A 25,730-nucleotide genomic window follows, 5' to 3' on the forward strand; every position below is an offset into this window, starting at 1 on the left:
TTTTCACAGGTGACCAACAGGCTCGTCATGATTATCAGACAATGATATGTACTCTTTCGAGCTAAGGTTAAAATGTTTAATGAATTTTTCGGGTAAGTTATAAGATATCACTGCTAAAAGTGACAGCATTATGATGACGATAAAACTGACGCGTAAGAACAATAGACATGGTTTTATTGAATGCGTGAAGTATATTTGTGAAAATATTTCGACGAATAAAATTGCGTGAAAGTGTAAACAGAAACCATCTTGTAACAACTACGTCCCATTTGAGCCGTTTTGGAAAGAGAATCCAAACTACGGCGGTCTTGTGCGGCTGTGATTAACTGTTCGTTTTTTAGCTTTCAAGAGCTTGTAATCACATTCCCACATATTTTGCACCTACAACACAACAGAATAAGACATGGTGAATCTTTTCATATCAAATAACTGTAATGTGAATTTTGTTGCAAGTCAACCTTTAATCCCTTTCTCATAGGTGCTCAAAGTACAAGATTAACAAAGCCTTTAGCCTGAATTTGATGCCCTTTGTGGCAGCATCCTTAACTTTGGCAACATAACTGTTTGAATTTTACAAGCGCCTTTAACCTAATCCTTGCGTGCAGCCCATGGTTCTTTACATGAATCACATCGATTGTGGTGCATTGCATTTGTTGTTTGATAGCTATGCACTGCTTTCAGCCATTTCCCTTTACAAAGTACCTTGTGAATTCCATCAAAATCTTGGTAATTCCATCAAGCTACTAGTTACAAGTTAATCTATTAGAGTTGTTGCTTCTTGCCACTAAAGGTGAGTCACCAGGAGACTGCTTCTTTAATACAAGAAGATGAGTTTCATTCCTTTATATTTATCTTTAACACGCCAGTGTACATGTCAGAGCAATACCATAATGGAAGCTGACTAGAAATTTACTAAGAAAGGCCAAATGATGAAACAATAACAAATTATCAAGTAGTAAAGCTTACTAAAAGAATGGAATCTATTCAGGTTCTGAGGTGGAACTTGTGTAGACTTGATAATATGTTCAGTAGGAGAGTAAAAGTTTTAGCTCAAGATGGAATAGCTAATCACATGCGTAGTCAACACCTGTCTTCCTAAGTTAATCCATTTATTATTTGGTCAAAATGCTCATATATGAATATTTATTCATTCTACAGTTCAAGATTTTAGCGATAAATACTTCAGGTAATTACATATAATATTAAAACAAGTGAACTATACAAAACATTGTAAAAACATTACTTTTAAAATTCAATTGATAAATCAATAATCAATAAAAGAGTTTATTATCAATACCTACTTCCCTTTCGAAAGGAAGGGAAGTAACTTACTTGAATGGAAATGTACAGTCAGCAATGCATAGAGTTGTAGATAGAGTGAAAATAATGCACAACGTAATGTAACATTCAGTAAATAAAGCTTCAATTAACTCAGTTTATATCGTTTTTATTAATTTTACTTTTTAATTTTTTTACTCGTTTTATTACTTTTACTGACAAAACTGTAATGTTTTGAGACATTTTGGATGTCATATGTTGTAAGTAATTTGATATTGTTGAAATAAATGTTTGTTCAGATTTTACATACAGCGCAGTCTCTTAAAATTAATATGTAGAGGTGATAAAAGGCCAAGTTTGATAACATTTGAAATTGTTTTGCCTCGACAAAAACTTCATCGTGCAAGCTTGCATGCGCTTTTTGCCACCAAGGAGAAACTAGTTGAACCAATGTTCATCGATATTACATCTTCTATTTAGGGAAATTGCTCTTGCCGTTTGGAGATAATGGGGTTTTTTTGTATAGCTTGGTAAACATCCTCTAGCTTTTCACGCTGCCACTAAAACAGCAACATGATAACCTTGTCTAGATGTTCAATCTGTTCTAGCCTATGTGTCAGGTATAGAAAAAAGGTCGGGCGTTGTTGCCACCAACCATCTTCTTATAAAAGTTATTGAAGTGTTTAGTACCGAGGCTAACCTGAATGATCTATCAGATTAGCGAATATAATAAGCTAAGACCTGTTTGTTTACACTTCTTAGTTATTATATTGGCAGCTCTAATTGCCACATTAACTCAATTGCTTGATTAGCTAGCTTCTAGAACATAGGCTTCTCACCAATTCATCCATTTTTCTTTATTCAAAAGGAAATTTTAGCAGTAGGCGGAGCCTTATTGTCATCTCAGTGAGTATTTGACATGTAAACAAGAAGAAAGCAATAAATGCGAGTGGCCGATATATAGCGGCTAGTATTGAGGCGATCTATTAAAGCTTTGAAAAGCGTCGGAGAGAATAGATCTGTTTCATCGAGAGGATTGAGTGGTTCAGTTAATTACAACACTTGAATTGCCGGAGAGTTCCGTTTGAATACCGCCATAGCTTCTGCTCTGATCTGTTTGGACTTGAGATTACATCCATTTGCATAGCTGATCATCAGCACCTCGCGGTTTGCTCACCATCTTCAATATGAGTGTCTCATCAACCGCTAATGAAAGCACGACATCTCCGCCGGAATCTCCAAATTCACAGTTTCCTCGATCAGCTTCTGATCGATATCCAAGAACTCCAAAGTGCGCTCGCTGCCGCAACCATGGCGTTGTGTCAGCTCTGAAAGGACACAAACGCTATTGCAGGTAAATTTATTAGCTCTTATAAAGTTAGCATTATTAATTAACACAGCAGTTGAATCAATTTTTCAAAATGCTCAAATCTAGATATGTACACTTGAAAGCCATTGGTGAAAATTGTTTTTGGAGCCTTGCTAGCAAGCAGCTTTATTGGTAACAGAATTCAAATACAGTTCACATGCCACTATTTAGTTATTTGGTTTTTATTTTCACATCTTTGAAAGCAATTTCACAAAGATATTAAACTCTCTTACAGATGGCGAGATTGTGTGTGTGCCAAATGTACACTGATAGCCGAGAGACAGCGAGTAATGGCGGCACAGGTTGCGTTGCGTCGACAGCAAGCCCAAGAGGAAAATGAAGCCAGAGATCTAAGCTATGCTTACAACCAATCACCACTTCGAGGTCTGCCCGCTGCACCTACCAGCATCGATACCAACAGCAGCCATGGTAAGTTTCCTCCTTGAGAAATTCTATACTCAGTCTAGTATTATAATTTACCTAAACACAAATTTAAGCAATAAATACAAAGGTTGAAAGACCGCAGATTAGTGTAAGTTGATTACAAAGGTACCTTGTCAAATATTATTTTGTACCAGATTAGTTTAAAGTGTGTTTGATCATAGACACAAAAGATTAATAATTTATTTTTGTGAAACATTTAAATTAAGTTTTAAGTAGATATGTGCTATTCAGTAATGTTTTAATAAGGTTTTGTACATGTTTCAGTGTCGCAGAATTCATTAAAAAGGAAACTGCCATCGACACCCATTTCTCCCTTGTCCTCACCTGAAAAAAGAGAGTCTCAATGCCAAAATCTCTCGACAGCCGCATCTAGAAACAGCCCCACCAATAGCCACAACAGCACAGAGTCAAACTCTGGTAAGTTGAATATCTCACAATACACTACGCTTCAAAGAGATTTATTTGATAAAATGTTGGAAATGTTTTTATAAAATATTTTTCAATATTTTTTAATAATTTTTTAATATTTAAAGCTTTATAATTCAGAAAGAACTCAACATTTGTTTTATTTTATCAGCAACTGATGTGGTAACCACTAGTCTCCCTTGTAAAATATGCGGTACGGCGTGTTAGGCTGATTCTTTTCAGTAAAATCATTAATGAAAAAGAGCAGCAAAGAAAAAAATCTCTAATAAAGGTACAAACAAAAATTGTGAAAAATAATGCAAATAATTATAAGCTATTTGTGTAAAAAATATGTTAAAATCCAACAACAATAATAATATTAAATGAGTAACATTATAAAAAATTTTATTTTATGCTGATATATATTTTCTTGCAGATACAGAGGTGGTAGACAAAGACGCGGCCAACTATCAGTCGTCTCTGGGCATGCTCTGTAGAGTCTATCCTCACATGAAGAGACGAGTCCTGCAGTTAATATTACAGAGTTGTCACGGAGACGTCATACAAGCTATTGAACAAGTAAAAAAGACGCACGGTGATGCAGCTTCAGCGCAAAGCAAACCAGACACAATGCCGTATTTTGACTTTCCTTTTATTCCCCCAAATAGGTCAGGGTTTTCTCCCCTTATGACATCACTCAGTCTCAACCCAGCCTTTCTTAGATACGCTGCCTACGCTAACGCTGCCGCTGGGCTAACCGGGTCTACAACAACGCCTTTTCCCGCAGTGTTGTCCAACGCTCTGCCTCCCATTTCAAGCTCAAGCGCGTTCTACCAGACACTCAACAATGGCCTCGGAGAAGCTTCAAGCAAATCACTTTTTGGTCATTACGGCTGCCAGTGTGTATTTGGCAAACCTTGTAACATCCCTCATGCTGGCAAGCACTTTCTTTCTGGCCGACCTACCTCAAGTCTGGTAGAACTCGGCAACCTCAGCCCATCTTCGAGTTAATTTATGTATTATTATTATTATTTGTTGCATAAACTTTTGTATATGATAATTTTCCCTTAGATACCATATGTCAATGTTTTGGCACAATCGCTTTTATATTTATGTTTTATATTTGCTGCTCAAACAATACAATTTGTTCACCCATTTCTAAATACTTGTTGTTTGGATTTACTGCTACATTGTCTGGTTTGGCAGTAACTTAAGACGTCTGTCGTTAATCTTGTAAGCGGTCTCGTTTGTGACTTGTTAAATAACCAGACGCAACATTAGTCTCCCATGCCAGTGCCATTAAACATACAAGCCTGGCGTCTATCTTTAAACAGAAAAGAAAAAGATTAGTATTGCGTTGTATTTAAAAATGGTTGACTTCGTTTTGTGGTATAGTTACTTTCGCTCCATTTACAACTAAGCAAACTGTAGGATATGTGTTGGAGTAATTACAGTCTCTCAAGTACGTACATCACGCATGAAATCAAATCTATTTCAAACATACACCTAATCTTAAACGCAACTATCACCTACTTTGACAAAGCAAAAAACTACTGTGTCATATTTCTCCAAAGCTCGCAATGCAAAGCTCGCCACTTGAAAAGGATTAAATCCTGTTTTCTTCGTTCTGTCTATATTGTTCTTACACATATCTATTACTGATTTCAATCTTACACGATCATAAGAATTTCAGTGGGGGGTAATCGCTCAAGTAACTGCTGACCTTGTTCTTGTAAAATAGTTCAACAACAATCCAATAATTTAGGCTCTTCAATTTGTTTAAGACTCAATCCATTTTTTTCTTGGGCTAAAAATGGCGACATAGGTTTGTACAAAAATTAATCATTCACTCACACATTAAAAATTGATATTATTACAAAAATTTGTTTATACGTACCTGTTTATTTCCATCACAGCGTTTACGCTATAAATTATATTTAAGTCAAAAGATGGACGACGAGAATAATAACGTGTGATTAGGCTAAATAAAATTTTGGAATATTGTTTGAATAGAAAATGTTTTTAAAATCTATTGTCAGCTTCTTTGCAATATGATGAAAGGATAGAAAAAGAAATGAATGAACCATTATATAGCCCAAATATTTACAAACAAAACGCGAAAATGATCATTTGGCGGTGCCACAAAGAGCCACCTGCTAGCTGACGTCAAAAGATTATATAGAGAGCTAATAGATTCAATATTGACAGAGGAGAGCATGTAGTTGGTATTATCTTCTTGATTTGAATGATATAAGTATAAGGTGCCACAAAAGCTTCACGACTTCAAGAAATCTCAAGTGCAACATAATAGCAGTATTGCTTTATCGACATTACTTTATCGACCGGTTTGATGTGAATTTTTAGTTGCACCCGTCCCTTGTTAACAAAATACATACTCATTCAAACTAAATTTACAGTTACAAAGTTGTCTTTTAGCGTAAAAAATATAATTATATAATGAACTGAACCATCATCATCGAACAGTTAGGTTTGTGAAAACTTCTGTCCTTCAGTTCGGGCTTTCACTGTATATCAGCAATCTTCACTCTCCTCTATTCTGTGTAATTGTCTTAGCTGCGGTGGTGTTTATGCCTAGTTTTCTAATGTCTTGTTTGGTGATTTGCATAGAATAAACCTTTATGAGGTTTATTCTATGCAAACCTTACGAGGTCAATAAGTGAAATATATTGTACTTAACTTTTACCCTCATAGCTTGTTGTTATAGTTTTCTATCCGTTGTTAAAGTTACAAGAAATACACATATGAATTAAGGTTATGCTGTTCGACTGGGGAGGATTTTATAACCTGAAGTAAGGGCATAGAGTTCTCTGTGATAGAACCTTGATTAAATGGTTCATTCTGAATCCCTCGTACCTCGTCCCTAAATGTTCATGTCCTAAAAAGGAATTTGGGAGTCACCAGGAAGTCAAACGTGCAACTTTTGTTCTATATATAAAAGGTAAGATGAGAATGGAGCAAAGGTAGCCTCCCATGCATCACCTATGGGAACATGAGGCCACCTATAATTTACTCATTTCAAAAATGGCCCACTTATTCATTCATTCAAGCAAATGTGACAAAACCAACAAATACTGCCCATTGATTCTTGCCGATATCTCAGCTGTGTGTGCATAGAGCGTGCTAGGACGCTATAGACAATGATAAAACCTTTTTGATTTATTTATTTACATGGATATTAATGACTGAAAGAAGCCATTTCCATTTTAATGCTACTCAGCGATGGAATGATACTTTTGTAAAGCAAGGATTTATTTAGTGACAAATGGTTGTGTTGTGATATATTTGTGGCTAGTTGATATAGCGATTTTCACATGCACTCTTGTTCAAGTGGTTAGCATAGCTATGTTAAAAGCCATCGGTTTGTTTACCTGCATCTGTTATGATTTGCTAAAACATGTAGCATGCCCCCATTGTGCCTCAGTCTCACATAAAGGCCATCACCTGGTCTCTTGTCTTCCTTCATTCAGCGTCGTAAAAGAAAATAAACTCGTTAGCTTTGCGTACAAATAAATCGTTTCATTTGTAAAAGGAAACGTTTAGTTTTTTGTGTGTACAATTTAGCCATATTAGTTAATGTTGAGGTTATGAAACAAAAACACATTACCGGCGTTGCTAACGGATGCGCTGAATAGAGCAAGGGCTCCGCTACGAAGTCGCTAATAGCCCACATTACATCTTTTATAGTGTTTAACCAGCTTTCCGAGCAAATCGTTTGAAGCCACTCAATTTTTGTGTCGGCGCGTTTATGATTCGTTTGGAATGTTATTGTTTTAGAAAAACCTTTTCCATTAAGATTTAAAGTGGATTTTATTTTATGTTTTGTTTTCAACGTTGCCCAAGTGCGTACTCACGACTGACACCTAATGTTCTATTGCACTCGTTAATAACTTTTATGATTTTGAGATGCTTGCTTCTGTGCATGGTCATTTGGAATACATTAGTATGTTTCAGTATAATAACTATTTTCTTAATGCTGACGAGATGAGTGCGAGTCTGATGACAGAATCTCAGTGCTTGAATGTTCATATAACCTCTTTGGTAGCTTTTAGCAATGTATCAACATTTTAAAAATATAATAATTAAAAAGATATAGTTTATGAGACGTTACTAGCAAGTCAAGTCATCAGGTTATCAAGTGTTGTTAAGTTGAGATAAATAGAATTGATGTCTAGAGTCCTTATTAACAGTCTGACTAACCGGAGGCCCGGGATTGCCCGGGATTTTTTAATATTTAATCAGATAGTCATGTGGGTGTTTAAGAGGCTGGTTCTCAGGAACCAGATGAAGTTTTGAAACCAAATCTTTTTAATGACCTGACGGAAAACACCAAATATAGATGGGTGATGTTTGGATGAAATTGATTAAAATTGTGTAAAAGAATAGCATTAATGTATATATTAATATATTTTAATATATATATTAATATATTTTAATATATATATTAATATATATTTGCAAATCTATGTAAATGAAGAAATGGAGAAATGAGTGAAACCATAATCACAAAGCCTAAATGAGTACACAATTACAACTTAGTAATGACTAACATTAGGTACGTTGATGACCACTGACCTCTGGTAGAGTGTTAATCTTCTCTCACTGTTTATCATAAACTGTACATTTTCATCTTCGTAAACTTGGATAGGTTCTCACTTTTGTAATAAACAGTAAATATTATTGTGGTACTTTTTAAAGTTTAAATAGAGCTGCAGAATTGTAAATACATAGCTTGCAGCATGCTTGTTTGGCAGACTGTCTTCGCTAACAAAGAGTGACAGAATGGGGGTTATTAGTTAGCTATGGTCATACTATTGGCTTCAAATTTTTGTATAATTTTTGCTAAGTCCTAGCACCAATGCTCGCTGGAGTCAATAGTGACCCTTTTTCCTTTTAAGCAGCTCCACTGAGTAGTTTCTGTTCATTCAGCTCACAGAAAGTAGAAGACCCAGTCAGAGTCAATTGCCCATTGACATCTGCTTGCTGCGGGTAAGCTGATATTGGAGAGAACATCTTGAATTTTATGTTTGATGTTTGTATTGTCCTAAAGGAATAGGTTATATATGGATTAGTGAGTTATGAGAGAGTATTGAATTTGTCAATGTAAGCGCTTATGAATTCTTTCTATTTACATAAAACTTGGTGAGATGGGGCTTGTAGACATGGCCGGCTATCCACTATATGATTGCAGCTGATTGTTTAAAAAAGTAAAATTTGGCTCGGTTGTGAATGACTTAATAAATGCCATCAAATTAGACAGAGTTTGTATATATACAAAGCTTTATCATGCAGGTAAGAGGTGGATATATCTACTTTTACCTGCTTACACCACAACGTACATTCTCAAGTATGCTTTGCAAGTTTATAAGAACATTTCTTGCTTTTAAGTTCAAAGAGGAGTGCTGTTAAGCGCCTATATGTATTGCATGAAAAAATGGTTTTTAATCGTTACTTTTTATAAGATGTGTTTAATTATAATGAGAATTGTGAAATAGTAAGCTGTACATTTTTGTCTTTAAATATTTGAGGTTGAGATATTGGAGAGAAATTATTACAGTCTAGTGAACCTTTCGATTAAACTTTATAACTGCGCTGTTATTGATAGCTAAGCGGGTCAAGGTCAGGAATTATTGAAGTAGAAAGGTGGAAAGAGAAAACAAGACAGAAATCTTTTACTTGGTTGGAGTGAAAAGGCTGGGGTAAAAGGAGGAAGTCCCTAACTATACAGCGAGGTTATGTCGAGACTGCTAGGTAGCATATATATGGTTGGTTACCTTTTATCACGTATCTTTGTAAGCCTCATCAGTGTCAGAAGTGATGGGATAACCAAACAAAGTAGATTAAGGATAAATACATCTTGCTATAATCACTAGATATAACTGATTCATGATGGCATAACTTTGTTTGTAGCTTCTCATTATAACGCCAAAGAATTTTTCTTTCTCAAGAATTTTAGATAGTTAATAGCAAGTTTTTGGAGTAGTTACTAGATTATAATTATAATTTATTTATATTTATCATCATTATGCTTATTATTTGATCTATTTTGTCTGGCTTGTCCTTCTTCTAATTTGATATTTTATTATTTTTTGCTGAGTCTAACATATTGTTGAAAAAATACAGCTAGTAATAAATGTATGTGCGCTACACCATCTTTATTTTGATAGCATGAGCTTCATAGCAAGTAAAAAACATCAGCTAGGATCCTCAGTTTAGGCTAAAAGAACTCGATTTCGAGGTGAGAAAGTATTAATTGGTCAAGTAATCCTAAAACTGGTTTTGCAGCCTTAGCTCTCTATAGCTGATATAGCTAGTTTCTACTAAAACAAACTGGTCCTGTCCTTTTCTCATCTTCTCAGACCAATTTGACCAATTTACAACCGTTGCTGTCAGAACAGTTCTGGGTAATATTTATTTTGATAAAGCTAAAGCAAACATTTTACCTACTTGCCTCTGTACCCCCCCCCCTTCCTCCTAATTACTTACCTTAATTGCCAGAGATTTCTTGTTTTGTCTCTTACTTTTTATTAGATTTCATCATAAACACAATTAGGTCAAACGTTTGTAGGTCGTTAACTAAGCTATATGGTAAAGCTTTTTTATTTGCTTAGTCTTTGAGCTCATGTTATAAACTTTAATATTTATAATATTTTATGTACATTTGTTATACATAAACGTTAAAAGGTTTAAAAAACATCTTTGTAAAGCGCAAAAAAGTGGTATTATATTAAAACATCATTGTTAGCATAACAGCAGAGCTGTCACTGATACACAGTAGGTATTGTTTTCACTAAATGAATAAAAAGGTAAGATTTTAAGTTGCAAATGTTTTTTTCTGCTTTTTTGGTTTATTTTAATGAAATTATTACAACTTGGAGCACATTTGCAGTAAACTTAATTGTTGTGCTGCCATGGATACATGTAACTAAGCTGATGAACTTTCATTGGATTAAGGAAGTTTAAGGGAAAAACAAGAAAAAAGTTGTTTCGGTTGTTTCACACCTCTACTGAATCAGTGATGAATTGGATAGATTCTGCACCAAGTATTATGATCTTAACCAATATATGTTATATATTAATCATGTTTTTACAGCTGTTTTTCTCCTTTCAATTTTTATCACTTTTACTTCACTCGGAATTGCCATGATTATAAATCGTTTTTTAGATTCTTTGGTTCTGCAGAGTTTATTGTTTTATTAGTTTGTTTGTTGATATCGAGCGAAATCTTTTTAATAACTCGTTCTCTACATTTCTCCTACTCGAAGGGCTTATACTCCCTGCATTATGTTGTTACCAGATAATGCTGCCAAAACTAGTATTCTTATTCTTTTCAACACCCCAGTTTGTAAGGGTTGATACTTAACCTTTCCACTCACTAGAAGTATGCATCACATGTCAAGGTTAGCAAACAATTCCCACTACATCTACATATGCAAAATCTGGAGTTGTTCCTAGTTTATTAAAGACAAGACAACTCACACACTAACACATCAGTTTTGCGCCTTAGATTGGTTGTCACGGAGGTTATTATTAAGGATGTAAATCCAATCGCTTTCTTAATCATTTTAAATAGTTTAACTTCAGTAATTGAAATGTATTATTATAACAAAGCCAATAAATGATTAGATACCAGCCAGGTCAAGGTCGCATATGCTCAGTTTGACCCACATATAATAATAAATAGATCAAATAAAAAGAGTAAAACCATATTATAATATTGGCAATGTCAAATAGAAATTTTAATAAAACAGTTGCAAAGCTTTCACTGTGATAGGCAATATTATAGTTTAGGTTGCATGATAATTTTGAAGTTAGTATGCCATGGCACAAACAGCAAAAACTACTTTCTGTTAGGGAGAAGTTATACACCTACTGTAAAACCTCTTTTAAAATAAAGGTGGTGTTCAGTTAGAGATTTTACGGTATCTGTAAAGCCGTAAAACGGCAGCAGTCGCTTATTGATGACTTCTAATATTTATGCATACTGGTAGTCGATATATAAAATATAACTTATTATGACAGCTGCCTTTATAATATGCAATATTTCATAACAGCGTGAACACTCTTCGATAATATTTAAGAGCTAAATACTTAATAATGGTAATAGTATATATACTGTAGCCCTACTAGGTATTTTTATATGTTAATTAACATCAAAGTTGATTTGCTGATTACTGAACCCACAAAGTTCATGTTCATGTCAAGTTTTACAATTCCTTAGCAGAAACTAAACAATTCCAGAAATGTTTAAAACATCAGAAATGAGAAAGATAGCCAACAGCTAAAAATATGAGAGAGTTTATACAACACTGTGTATACCTGCTGTAGTTTACTGAGCTACGATACAGTACATACCTGCTGTAGTTTACTGGGCTACAATACAGTATATACCTGCTGTAGTTTACTGAGCTACAATACAGTATATACCTGATGTAGTTTACTGAGCTACAATACAGTATATACCTGATGTAGTTTACTGAGTTACAATACAGTATATACCTGCTGTAGTTTACTGAGCTACAATACAGTATATACCTGCTGTAGTTTACTGAGCTACAGTACAGTATATACCTGCAGTAGTTTACTGAGCTACAATACAGTGTATACCTGCTGTAGTTTACTGAGCTACAATACAGTATATACCTGCTGTAGTTTACTGAGCTACAATACAGTGTATACCTGCTGTAGTTTACTGAGCTACAGTACAGTATATACCTGCTGTAGTTTACTGAGTTACAATACAGTATATACCTGCTGTAGTTTACTGAGTTACAATACAGTATATACCTGCTGTAGTTTACTGAGCTACAATACAGTGTATACCTGCTGTAGTTTACTGAGCTACAATATACGTTTAGTACACCTGATTCAGTTTTGTCTTACAAAGTTTGTACATGTATATGGATTATTAGTTAAAGTTGTAAATGAGCTGAGCTGTTAATTATTTGAGCAAACAGCAGTGTAATTATATTAAACTATTCATTTAAAATATTACTGTTGGAAAATTGTTTCAAATACTATTTCATTTAGTATATATCAATTTTGCAGAAAAATGTTGCATTCACAAATTTTTGAGAAAAGGAATCTATGTATTAGTGATAGCAGCAGGTGACGAGGAGTTGCATCCTGTGGATAGATTAACATTAACTATTTTTAAAGTAACTGAGCTGTGCTTATACTTCAGCTGAAAAGAACCGTGAGGATGGTTCGATATCATTCAATAACTTTAGATAATACCAAAGCTTTTGCTAATACACAACAAGTTTAAATGTTGTTACCAGGTTGTCTATCATTAGTCTTCTTTCTCACTCCTTGTATACACATTCTCTCTCATCTTTCTGCTCTCAAGATTATAAAAAACGAATCGCATTCTCATTTTAGTACAATAAATTTTAATAGCAACAAAAGTTCTTCTCATGCAAAACCCATTTTCTATTCAGAACTTTGCAGAATTACTAAGCAGCTTTTTGAATCTTTTCACAATATATTCACAAGCAAGAATGGCTTCAAGTGCAAGTTTTAGTTATAAGTTTACATTTATAATGCTACAGAGCCCAGAAATTTGGCATCATTTCGTACATGTATGAGCTTGAATAATGCTATAAAGCTTTTTTATCGACTTCGGTTTTGGAGACATCATTTTTAATTTTTAATAAAAGGTAAATTGATTATGAGTACTTGGCACCCAGTCTTTTTTAATAGTAGTCCCACAGGCTATCATTGCAATATGATTTCTCAATCACCCTGTTAAACTCTACTATCTGTTGTGCAGCAGACTGTCTTTCGACAGTTGCAGTCTTTCAGCAACATCTATTGATATTACTAACGGTAAATAGGAGAGTCTACTTACTAGGAGATTTACCGATAAGTAAATTCCTGGCAATCAAAGTAGGCAATCAATAGCCCTCAGCCATTCAGGTTGTATCACCAGGCAGCTATCTAATCCTATACGTAATATAGTGCAAATTATTCTATTCTCAAAACTGCATTCAGAATATTTAAATTTAATTGAAGTCAGACAAAAACTTCATTTGTTGTCATTCCTTTCCAACCAATTAATTACAATCAGCTTGTTATTTTGAGAGAAGATAACTGCTCGCACTGATTTATTCACTTATTCATGACTATCTGGATAAACACATTACCTTTAGCCAAACTTTTACAATGTCTTGCTAACTGTTCCATCCATCTGCAAATTATTCATCACTTTTTCACTTATAACATACAACAACTGATTCTCACAAAACAACCGTTTTCAAAGTAACGTCATATTAAAAAAGTTCGAAAAAAATTATAAAATAGACTATTTTAGCACCACAATGTTGATTGACCGCAAGGTTTGTTTATAAGTAATACGATACTATACAACAATTTAGGAAAAATATGAAAATTTGTTTTCATAATAACTGTACAAAGTTATTGCGGAACTAGTATTATAACATATATCGCTAAAAAAGTAAACCATGTGACTGAGTGAAATGAAATGAACGCTAAAATTCAAGCCATAATATTGCTTAAATAATATACTTACACTTGTTGCTGTAAAGGCACTCAGGTAGGGGATAAAGTACAACTTTCTGTCATCTCTAAAAGCTGTCGCATTAATTATAATTGATTAACAAGCTATGAAGGTATTAAACTAACATATGTAAATATTAATTATTAGAGATGATGTGGTTTGATACCTGCTCTGGGTGAAAAACAAAAAAAAATTTTCATTTTATTGCCAATAATTTTATTTCAAACAGAAAAGAAACTGTCTCCAATGAATTATCCTCAAATTTGAAATATTTCTAAGAGTATTTAGAGAATAACAATGACAGTTATTTTGACAAAAGAATTTAAAAGAGTACAATGCTGATGAGTGTACGAATAAATCATACAGAGGACGGCTGGAGTACAATGCTGAGAAGTGTACGAATAAATCATACAGAGGACGGCTGGAGTACAATGCTGAGGAGTGTATGAATAAATCATACAGATGATGGCTGGAGTACAATGCTGATGAGTGTACGAATAAATCATACAGATGATGGCTGTAGTACAATGCTGTTGAGTGTACGAATAAATCATACAGATGATGGCTGGAGTACAATGCTGATGAATGTACGAATATATCATGAGTAACCTGGAAGGGAAAAAAAGAAGGCCTCAACAGGTAACAACTAGTTATAAAAAAGAAGCAAATGGAAATTTGTAGGACTTCATTAAACAGGAGATTTTCTCATATGATTGGCTGTCAAGTAAATGAGCATATTGATCGAGCTGATGACATCATCATGATGTTTATTTAATACAAACAACCGCTAAGAGTTTAGCTTACAATCTTCAGTTTGCTCTTATCAAAAAAGGTAAGAAAAGAAGTTAACTAAGGCTGAATGCTGAATCTTATCATTTTCTGACTATTAGTAATCCTGAACATTCAATAAAAGTCCCGTCGGTAGAGACAATTGGTTACTTGGTACTCGGAATGTAAAATACATTCAAATAATTAGTGCAGAAAATTGAAGAGTGGTATTTATTGCTACTATATTTTTATTCACTCATATTTTACTGTCTCTTTGTAATCTGTCTCATGAGAGTCAGTAAGCTTTTGCTGTAAGTCTATATGTTATCTAAAAGTATCTCTATAATGTCACTTACGATTTGCAGCCATTGTCTGTTATTGGGCCACCAACCTTGGAAGTCATAATTTTTTTCAAAATGGGTTCATGTAATTCAGAAACTAATTAGTCTGAACCATACATATATGCCTTGATGGAAGTTTCCACTTATTCAAGAGCAGACAAATCTATATGACATAAATTAACAATCCTCATAAGAGATCAGCGTGTAAAGACAACCGGAGAAGGAAAATTAATGGAGTTGTGCCCCCACCTCTAATGACCATAAAGTAAGACTGGTTCCAATGTGAAAAGTTCAATATACCCATGTAACCATGTACAATAAAATTTTCCACTAACTGAACTAACCCTCCCTGTTTAAATATTACAATAGGTTTTTTAGTAAGCTTTTTAATAAACTTATTTTCCAATTTGACTGCACAGCACAAAAGTCTTTGGCAAATTGTTCATATTTGATACAAAAGCACCTGCTATGTTCCTTCTGCATGACAGCGGGCACCTGCCTTGAGCTTTCTGTATGACAGAGAGCACTTAACATGCCAACTGCAGACCATCACTGACAGTACAACGGTTGTAACACTTCTTTTCAATGTTTTCTTTGATTGGAGATGTTGCTAATTTTACTTTGTTATCTATAGAGCTCAAAGGAAAGGAATTTGGTTTACTTTTGTCTCTCATTGAGGCTCATCAAGTACAGAAATATGTGTGAAATATTAACAATTTACTGTATCATAAATACATCTTGCTCTAATATTCTTTTGCCGAGCTTTGAGTTCAGCTGCTGACTTGACAGCCTTTCATTGAGCATGGATAAAAGCGTAGTGAGGATCTTTAATGTTTCCCACTGAATAAGATGCAGATGTGCTTAATTTAGTGACTGTCAGTTAAGTGACAAAGATAGCCGGTATCCTTAAAGAAATCTCATGCCTTTGTCTGACTGGCATGAGGGTATTTCACTTATTAAAGATCACAAGCTAAACCTCGGTCACCGGTAGTCAAAGTTCTTGTCTTGCCTGCGATTTACACACAAGAGTAATTACTCTACATTCACTAGTTACAGCTCTGTTTATAATTTATAATCCTAGCTTATTATAAGGCGGTTATTAAGCATAAAGGGGCAAGTGCGCAGCGCCTCCGTAAAGTGCTCTATTTCTTTAGATTTTAGCTAAATAGGTAGAAGGCAGATTTACTTGTAAGTAATTAGATTAAATCAGAGTGTATACATGGCTCATGTCTTCCTTTTCAGCCATTCATAAAGCTGTCGGCGGCTTCTAGTGTAACGTTTCACCCATTTTTCCTGCCGGAACAGGACTGGCACGATATGATCGTAGGTGGTATTAAATTGAACAGCATTCATCATCATGTCAAGCCTGACTAATTCACAAAATTAAAGTTTTTAGTAAAAATACAACCACATGTCAATAAATGATAAAACGCAGAAATCTGAGTCAGCATTATTTAGCTGCAGGCAGCATAAGCAGCATAAGCAGTGGCTAATGCTTGTCTGTTTGATGTGTTGAATCATTTTATTACTATCATGTTAACAAATTCAATTATCTTGACATCAGACACGTTGCAGGAGCAGTTCAGTCTGCTTGTCGCTCAATTTGTTATGTTCTAGTCTGTCAGTGGATACATTAAATTAAGGACCAGGGAGTTTGAATTCAATGCTGCTTCGCCGGCAAACAAATGTGGAAGCATTGATCTAATCAAATTTATTATCAATCCTTTGAACATTGCTTTCTATAAAACTTTTAGAGCAGCTAGGTTACGATTTTAATTTGTAATTCATTAAATTCAATCAATCCTGGCGCTGAACGGTTTAGTATGAAAATTTGCATTAATCGCCGACTACCAAATTTATCTATAAATAATGGCAAAGAATTTTGGAAACTAGAATGAAGTTATTCTCAGCCAAGGTTGGCAACTAGTTAGTAAAGCAATCAATCCTTCATCAGAGGCCGTCAAGAATAGATGTTGAATAGTAGATATGTGTCAGGAAACTATGTGACAGGATATTGATAATCCAATAGCTTACATAGCTGTGCAAGGTCCAGCAATTGTCTTTTTTTATTAGAAACACGACGCTCTCTAATGCTTATGAAAATTTACAAACAACTTCTAATGCAGTGATATCTTCTGTGGCTGTTGCCATGCTCATTCCTTGTTTGTGGCTTTTATTAAAATACTAGATGAATGCCCGGCGTTGCCCGAGTAATAAAAAAGTTTTTGCACTGAAATTTTATTTTTATTTAACATAATTATACAACATTTTCCATTCTAATTTTTAAACTTCACATCAAGAAAAAAGGGTTTTGTGTAGCTCATATAAATTAAGAGAAAAATTAAAACAACTGCAAAGGTGTTTAAATATGAAATAATTATCAAATAATGGCTAGATAGTCTGTTTTGCTACAATGATTACAATGAAAACTGGCTTGATACTGGTACAAATAATGTGAACCGCAAAAAAACAAGTAAAAATCACGAATATGTTGAAGTAATAATAACAATGAGTACATAGAAGTGTGTGTATAAAAAGGTTACTGCTGCAGCAGAAACTATACATTAAAACTTTGAATATGACAAGACTGATAACTCTCGATACTGGTACAAATGTAAAGTAGTAAAACGCATGAGGGTACTTTGTCTGACTCAATGAAGGGAGAATGTAGAGGCAATTCTTACTTGATATAACACAGCATAAAGCCGTTCACGTGAAAAGTTTTTAGCTTTTACACTGTTAGCGATTGCCCTGAAGAAGAACTGGAAATTAAAAGAGAGTAACATTTTAAATTGAAACGGTACATTTGAAAACTAAAAGTGAAAAAAATTAATAATGGATTTTGGAATAGCTCTTAAAAAATTTAGAAAAAAAACAAACGCAAAAAGTAATATTTAATTAATAAATAATAGACATTTAGCTTGTAACTTGTAATCGCAATAACGATAGATATGATAAATAGGAATGCTAAGAACAGCTTAGGGTAGGGGCTAGATGCGCTTGTATGTAAATTTGCGATTTAAAGTTGTGAGTTCTAATCTAGTGTGATGCAGATTTTTCGTTGCTAGATTTTAATTGATATAGCTAGACACAGACACGACACATGACACATAAACTTTGAGATATATATAATATATACCTTAAAAATAAATAAAACATAATGTTTGATATATGCTTAGAATATAGTGTTTGATTTATTTCTTTATTTGGAAACCAAATGAGTTAAAAAGAAATTGCTTGAAAAAGCGAGTAGTCTCACACCTTTGTTACGAATAATCATTGATTTTGATTGTATGAAATTACGCTAGCAAATAATGAGTTAAAATAATTAATATCATATTACATGTAATTTACATAAATTTTAATTGCTTATCCTCTTTCCTAGGAACCAAGGTTTACTTACTATAATGAATGCCATCTTTGTTTATGACACAAATTAAGCATGAAAGTCACATGACAGCCCGTTTTCACTTTACTTGGTTAAGAAGCAAACAGGACCTTGTATCGGTGTAAATAGATCCAGCCTGTGCACATCCTACACGCTTTTATAATTTTCACTTTTGCTGCAAATCTTTTGTAGAGCCAGCGGAAGAATTGAGTCGCGCTTAAGGTATAGATGAATGACTTAACTCTTGCTGTCATTGATAAGCTTTTATGCGATGCAGATACCCCTTTAGAGTCTGCACCTAATTATCTCCGTGTATTCAACACTTTTCATTCAGCTTTTATTCTCCGATTCATTGCCAGTGCTTTGTTTGTGTTGCTTACTAATTGATGACCGGTCTTTGTCCTTGTCCAAATTATGCAACCTTCAACTCAGCTAAACTATCTTCATATTCTGAGCCCAATGTTTTAAAGCATTTATTAATAAAAGGTTAAAATATAAACTTTATAGTACAATAAATAAAATGGATTTTATTAAAATGAATTTGAACTCGAATTTGTTTTTGCTTGTGCAATCGTCAGGCATCGGAAAGTGTGTTTTACCTATAATTGGTTCGATATATATAGTATATCAAGTGCTTTCTTTGGTTTCACTTGCAAAGGCGCATAAATTTAATGTTTAAATTGTAGGCTATAGATAGATGACTACACGCTTAAATTACTATGGCAGAGATGAACTGTGGGCGCACTTTTATGAAATCTTTTTTTCTCAACAGCAAATGTCTTTCAACAAGATTATTGTGTTGTAGACTATTTGCTTTTGTTTCTCAACCGGTGGTTTGGCAGCAAGGAGAAGGAAGCTTCCTAATTAGTCACAAGTCATCGAGTGCAGTTTGACTGAAGAGTTTTATGCTGATAAATGCAATTGCTGATATAAAGATACTTGTACCCGCCGTCCATCACAGCTCAAACCAATCGCTTTATCTCGCGTGCCTCTTCACCGTATATCGACACAATGATAGAATAAATAGCGAGTGTAGTTTAATACAATGTATAATATAAGATAATATTAATGTTTACTAAAACTCTAGACTGTTCGGCGTGCATACTTCCCACTTATTAGCCCAAAATCCAATAAGACGGGTTGAATATCTAGCGGCGTTATCTCGCAAAGAAAAGACATGCCTGATATTGCGCTTTTTAGACTGAGTTCATCAGGTTGATAGAAGAGGCTGCCAAATAACAGGTGGAAGGTTGGCGCTCAGCCTCAAACGTACTCACACTGTTTATGCAAGCTTTTGCAGTTATCTTTGTTTTAGTCTAGTGAAGTCCTGCTAAGCCTTTTTACAAGCTGTTAATGCATTTAGCGTGGCAGCACTAGTTTACACACTTAAAAAACAAAGTTTACAAGTTGTGAACTGACATGATGCCACCCAGCCGCAGACTGTCAGAGCACTTAGAGTAGCACGCTTATTGTTGACACGGTTGGCAGGTTCTTGCTGCCATCTGATTAGTGGAATATTCTAGCTGATACAGTCTCCATTTATTCAACAGCATAGATAAGAGAACTAGTGCATCTATACGGCTGAAAATCGATCTAAAAATTTTACATATTTTTTATTAAAATAAAATTTGAATGTCTGAAATATTACTTCGACAATTACTAATGATGCTATTTACACTTAACTTGAATAATATATCAAAGTCGCTATTGGCTTTTATAAGCAATAACTAAACTTTTAAAAAATATAATAAAATTAATTGCTATAGTAGTAGCAATTTTTTTTATTAAATATTGTATTATTAATGGGCAATGACCAATGATTTCTCTATTGTTGTTAGATATAAATGCTGGAGAAACGAATATTTACTCCAATGCTTATTATGACTCGCTCTAGAGAATAGCACCTCTAACCTGGTTCATCTAACAGTAATACTAGGAATAGCAAATAACATTATATTATTAGCAACAATACTAAGATTTTATCTCTGTTTTTAATACTTACTGTAGGTTATGATAGCCAGACAAGGAGTCGTAGTTAAATGGCTATTACATGAATAACCACATGCAATTTCATGATGTATTATCTTCTCGAGAATAACATTTTTCCGCTTTGTTTACGAAAATAATTAATCAGTAACAGATTTTTGTTTAGTTAAAAAATTAATATTTTACATTCAACACCATGGTTAATACAAAAGGGTAGGTATTTGGAAGTGGTTTAGAAGAACCTCTTGTCTCAAGTTAAGTTATACAGATTCCATCATCTCTAAAAGTAACTTTTATAAAGCCAAAATAGATAACTTGTTGTCCTACGAGCTGGGTGGGGTTTAAAATCTTTGCTTGCAGTTTAAAATTCTATTTACATAACATTCCTTGATGTTCAGTTTAAATCAGCAAGCATTAGCAATTCCATTACGAGCTTTAAAAAGTTACTGTGGAGTTATGGAGATGCTACCCGTAGTTCTGCACTTTCAACCTTCCTGTCATCCCGTGCTTAACAAAGGAGATAATAGAACTGCAGAAGGGCTGTAAGGATGTACAGGAGACTGTAGTTGAACACTTGACACGCGATTCTGAGACAGAATTGGTCACTTCAATTACAAGGAAACCTCCGGTAGTAAAAAACTGCAGATATCTTGTAGCAATTTATTTATGACTGGAAAATGGCTGACTTCAGCGATCCGGCAGACAACAGGAGGCAGGGCTTAGTTCTAATCAGGCAGTATTTGCCATTCCGTCTCGCCTCTCGAATCCGGCTCCATCTTGCGAGCTGCTCAAAATAATCGCAGTGAAAGGTGACTGCGCCAATCGTTAGAGGTGAGCGCAGGAGTCGGAAGAAACCCTTTAGTTATGATGTAACCACGATAAGAATATAACTAAAACTTGTGAGACCATAAAAACTTAAGGCCAGTTTGTTGAAGGTTAATGAAACAATAAAATGCGACCCGGTAATCGGTTTTTGTGAGTCCAAAAGGTAATCAAGGTTTTACTAGAGTAACATGGAGATTTAAATGTTAGGCGGCGATTTTGAAGGTTTAAAAAGGTTTAAAGAGATATCACTAATCGTATAAACAATATATTCATGTAATGACGATTTATCTCACACCTGACGATTTTCAGAGTGAGTGATACTGGATCTAAAACACACAGGCCTTCTAGTCTTATAATACGATCCTTTCATGGCCCTCCACACACACAGGCATTCATGAAGTAAATTTTTCCAATTATTACTAACACAAAACAGTTTCTTTTTAAGTTAAAGTATATCAATAAATATTTACAAAAGTTTGAAAGTTTTTTAAAATAATAATAATAATAGTGCGATATACATGTATCATGATTTGATTCAATATTGCAAAATTGTAATATTGAATCGAATGTCTGTTGATTTATGGACATCATGAAGTTCTAGCAAGTATTGTACTTGCTAAAGATTAAACAAAGTTATGCACAGCAACGACAGCCATACAATGACAGCCTTGTGATTGATTTGACAAACACCAGGCCATAATAGTGAGTCTATCTTTATACCTAAAACAGTAATTTATAATTATTTAAAAGCCATCAAAGTTTTCATTGTGCTTCAAGTCAGAGTATGGCTCACGTATCTGATAAGTGATAAGTGTATCCATTCCATGCTTTAGGAAAAACAAAATTTTTCCAAAAGACTGATGTAGCTGCGTGTGAGGCTAAAAAAATTTTCACTAAAGACTTTTCCAAATTAAATTTGTATAGTTTTCACTTATAAAATTTTTTAATGCTGTAATGTATTGTGCAGATCAAACATTTAATCAATAGAAAGATAACTTATGTTTTATGTATAGTTCAATAGCACACTTGTACTGATAACAGAGACAACTACAGGAATAATCAATAAGCAATTTGTTCAAATTTCTGAAGTAGTTAAAATGAGTCAAGCCATTTTATCTGATCGTTAATTTTCACAAGGAAAAATAAGTTTGCTTTAAATATCTTTAATGGAACGTGTTTGCACTTTTATCTAATGAGTCTATGAAAAAACTTTTATCTATGAAAAACTTTTATCTATGAAAAACTTTTCTACAATTCCCATGATGGCAGTTTTATAAATCATACATGTATTCAGTAACATAAAATGTATATTTATAGAATGACAAGACCTCGAAACAAGCAGGTGGCTCCAGTTAAAAGTGAAATAGAATTGGCCAATGATAGCTCACTATAGACACACTCCACCAATGTGATGAGATGATGCTACTATCATTTGTAGAAACAGTGTATGCATATAAAAGGATGATGCGGCCTGTACGCTGTCCTCATTATCCTATAGAATCATAGCTGAACCAACATGACAGCGCATGTACAACAATCATTCTACCCCCTCACTGAGAAAGGTGCGAGGAAGCCGAAATGCGCTCGCTGCAGAAACCATGGAATGGTTTCTTGGTTGAAAGGACACAAGAGACATTGTACGTACAAAGACTGCACTTGTGCGAAGTGTAACCTTATTGCTGAGCGGCAGCGAGTCATGGCCGCCCAAGTAGCTTTAAAAAGACAGCAAGCCGCAGAAGACGCTATAGTACTCGGGCTACGAGCGTGTACACAGTCTAGAGAGAACAGTTCGACAGAGTCAAGTGATATACCGATGATGACTCCCGGTCCACTCTGGGGACCAGGAACCGTGTCCAAGCCAGAAGAGAGCAGCAATGTGACATCAAACTCTGAGCAAGGTAAATACTTTTTTTCTGTCTTAAAGTATTTAATTAAATCAAAATCATTGCTTGTGTTATAATGCACCTATTCATACAGTTGAATAGAAATGAGTCATTCTATTAAGAAGAAAGTTGAGAGAATTTTCATTCAACTAGATGAATAAGAGTTGGGATGTGTATATGTATTAACATTTGTCATGTAACACTGATAACATACGTATCATGAACTTGTGCAGATTCAGATGAAGCAGAGGTAGATATAAGTGAGCCATCAAGTCCGGAACCAGAAGTCAAAACCTCCCAACTATCAGCCATTAGTAGTCATCTAGTTTCAGGCGGGTTCAGGCCAGGTCGTTTCACTGGAATCGAAATGATGGAAAGAATATTTCCATTTCAAAAGAGGTAAATAGTTTTCACAATTGATATGTTTTTATTAAGGTCAGCTAAGTAATAATTAATATGATTTTATGTATTACATGTTAGACTGTGAATGTAAATTTAGACAGCAAGTGGAACAAAATTGTAGAATTTCGTAAAAAATGCATATCTTTGTGTAACTGCTTGGAGTAAATTCTAGTATTTTCTACTAAGCTTAACAAATGTAAATCTTCAGGAAAATAATAAGAAGTCTTTTAAATACAGTACTATATTCATTTTTTTAAATTTATTTATAATTTATGTATCCATTATCAATCATCGACTTATTTGTTTTGTGGCCGTCAGAAAAATAAATATAAGCGTTTTAATAATTTTGTAATATGGTGAAGCTCTTGGCAGCATCTCTTGGCAGCATTTCCATGTTAATATATTATAAATATTTTGTCAGGAATGTACTAGAGCTGGTACTACATGGATGCAAAGGAGACGTTGTCAAGGCCATTGAACATTTCCTTTCGGCTCAAGACTCACCAAACTTCCCAACAAAACCTCCTTCGGAAATGAAGTCTTCTTTCAATACACAACGTTTAGGTGAGTTTATAACAAGGTCTTTAGTTTAAACACAATATTTTTCCTAAAAAAGTTTAATATAATTTATTGTTTCAGTGATCTTAAATAAAGTATTATATCATAAAACAGACTAAAAAAGTCGGTTATATAAAAACTATATAAAAATTATAAAAAACTTTATATATTAATTATCTAGAGTCTCTCAGATAGAGGCTGCAAGTTATAAGGTAAAAAATCTTGAGTTATTTTTAATATCTATGGCTATCAATCTATTGTATACTTACTATTTTCTTCCGATTATTTTTGCAGGTGGAAACAATTCTGCATTTTCGTCACCAACATCAGAGCCTTCTAGCACAGTTCACGCAGCATTTTTACCGCAACACTCCTTTTCCATGGAAGCTCTCCTCAACCGCCCACAACTTACCACCGGTGTTCTTCCTCACATGGGCTCACTTCCTTCCAAACCTCATAGACAATTCAGTTTTCCACCAGCTGTCTCCCAGGCATCTTTACATCCATATCTCAACTATCAGCTGCCATCGGCATTCTCATCCGGAGCGGCAGCGATGACGCCATTTTTTATGAGTCAAATCGCAGCGGGAATGTCAGCATTTTCTGGACAGTTACAACAGCGGCAGCATGAAAGTAGGTTTAGTGATTTAGAAAGTGATGACGAGACACATAGAAACTGAAGAGAAAGTATATATTTCTATATATAGCAGTAAAAAGTACAGCTACTCACTAGTTGGGTCTGTATATTCATGATTCTGTATCGCTCACTGAGCAATGTAATATATTTCAATCGGGTATGAGTGGCAATATTATTTTCCAATAAAGAGTTATTTTTGTATACAAGTCTAATAAAGTGTGTTAAACATCTTTCTTGTTTATTGTTTTTAGAACATCATTGAAATGAAAAGGTTTTTTCCATTATTTTCCCTATAGTATGAGTTCTTTTGTGTCACCTTTAGTTCATAAAGCACCCCATGGCACTGTCTTTTATCAGCTGCCAACTATAGCAGGGGTTATCTCGGAGCCAGCTAACTTGGGTATAATAAGTGACACGATTACAGATTGCCTGGAGTAGTCTTTCGATACATTTCTTATCAAGATATTGTCTACATTTTTCATCTATCAGGCGTTCAGCCCTCAGCTAATACGGCCATGTAAACAGATAACAAATCGTTAGATATTTTGAGTATTTATTTGTACGACATATTGGGGGTGATTGCGAACTTTTCAATCTCTATTCTAAAAAAGTTGTCACATCATAACCAGCTCTTATAGTAAAGCGTTTCATCAGAAGACAGAAGAACATGTACATAAATGGAGTGAGACGATTCATAGATGCAAATCTTATTCATTTTAAGGTGGCTCAAACTTTTGAAGAAATATTTCTATTAAAATTATAGAAAAATACAAATTTTTCTAAATAGCTAAAGCTACAGAAAATAAGTTGCTGTGGGAGAGAAAGCATTTCTTCACTTGATTCTCTAGACAAACAAAGAGAGCATCTTTAGACATGGCTTGTAGCCCAAATGCTAATCATTCCCTGACC

The 25,730-nt window shown here is 34.2% G+C and overlaps 2 protein-coding genes across 2 annotated transcripts; both read left to right on the forward strand.

Annotated features, from left to right (window-relative positions):
- The first annotated feature begins 2,299 nt into the window (after positions 1-2,299).
- On the forward strand, positions 2,300-4,659 carry LOC137403825 (doublesex- and mab-3-related transcription factor A2-like). The gene is made up of 4 exons (XM_068089892.1): positions 2,300-2,632; positions 2,883-3,076; positions 3,356-3,508; positions 3,933-4,659. The coding sequence occupies exons 1-4, from the start codon at positions 2,466-2,468 to the stop codon at positions 4,505-4,507; spliced, it is 1,089 nt and encodes a 362-aa protein (XP_067945993.1). The 5' UTR covers positions 2,300-2,465; the 3' UTR covers positions 4,508-4,659.
- Positions 4,660-22,839: 18,180 nt separating this feature from the next.
- LOC137409221 (doublesex- and mab-3-related transcription factor dmd-4-like) lies at positions 22,840-25,052 on the forward strand. The gene is made up of 4 exons (XM_068095548.1): positions 22,840-23,239; positions 23,458-23,623; positions 24,048-24,190; positions 24,479-25,052. The coding sequence occupies exons 1-4, from the start codon at positions 22,858-22,860 to the stop codon at positions 24,862-24,864; spliced, it is 1,077 nt and encodes a 358-aa protein (XP_067951649.1). The 5' UTR covers positions 22,840-22,857; the 3' UTR covers positions 24,865-25,052.
- Positions 25,053-25,730: the final 678 nt, after the last annotated feature.

This window comes from Watersipora subatra, chromosome 1, assembly GCF_963576615.1.
Source record: "Watersipora subatra chromosome 1, tzWatSuba1.1, whole genome shotgun sequence".
NCBI classification, from domain to species: domain Eukaryota; kingdom Metazoa; phylum Bryozoa; class Gymnolaemata; order Cheilostomatida; family Watersiporidae; genus Watersipora; species Watersipora subatra.

Coding starts and splice junctions, on each gene's coding strand:
- LOC137403825 (XM_068089892.1), top strand. CDS start 2,466: ATGAGTGTCTCATCAACCGCTAATGAAAGCACGACATCTCCGCCGGAA. Junction 2,633..2,882: donor GGACACAAACGCTATTGCAG/GTAAATTTATTA, acceptor ACTCTCTTACAG/ATGGCGAGATTGTGTGTGTG. Junction 3,509..3,932: donor CAGCACAGAGTCAAACTCTG/GTAAGTTGAATA, acceptor ATTTTCTTGCAG/ATACAGAGGTGGTAGACAAA.
- LOC137409221 (XM_068095548.1), top strand. CDS start 22,858: ATGACAGCGCATGTACAACAATCATTCTACCCCCTCACTGAGAAAGGT. Junction 23,624..24,047: donor ATATTTCCATTTCAAAAGAG/GTAAATAGTTTT, acceptor ATATTTTGTCAG/GAATGTACTAGAGCTGGTAC. Junction 24,191..24,478: donor TTTCAATACACAACGTTTAG/GTGAGTTTATAA, acceptor TTATTTTTGCAG/GTGGAAACAATTCTGCATTT.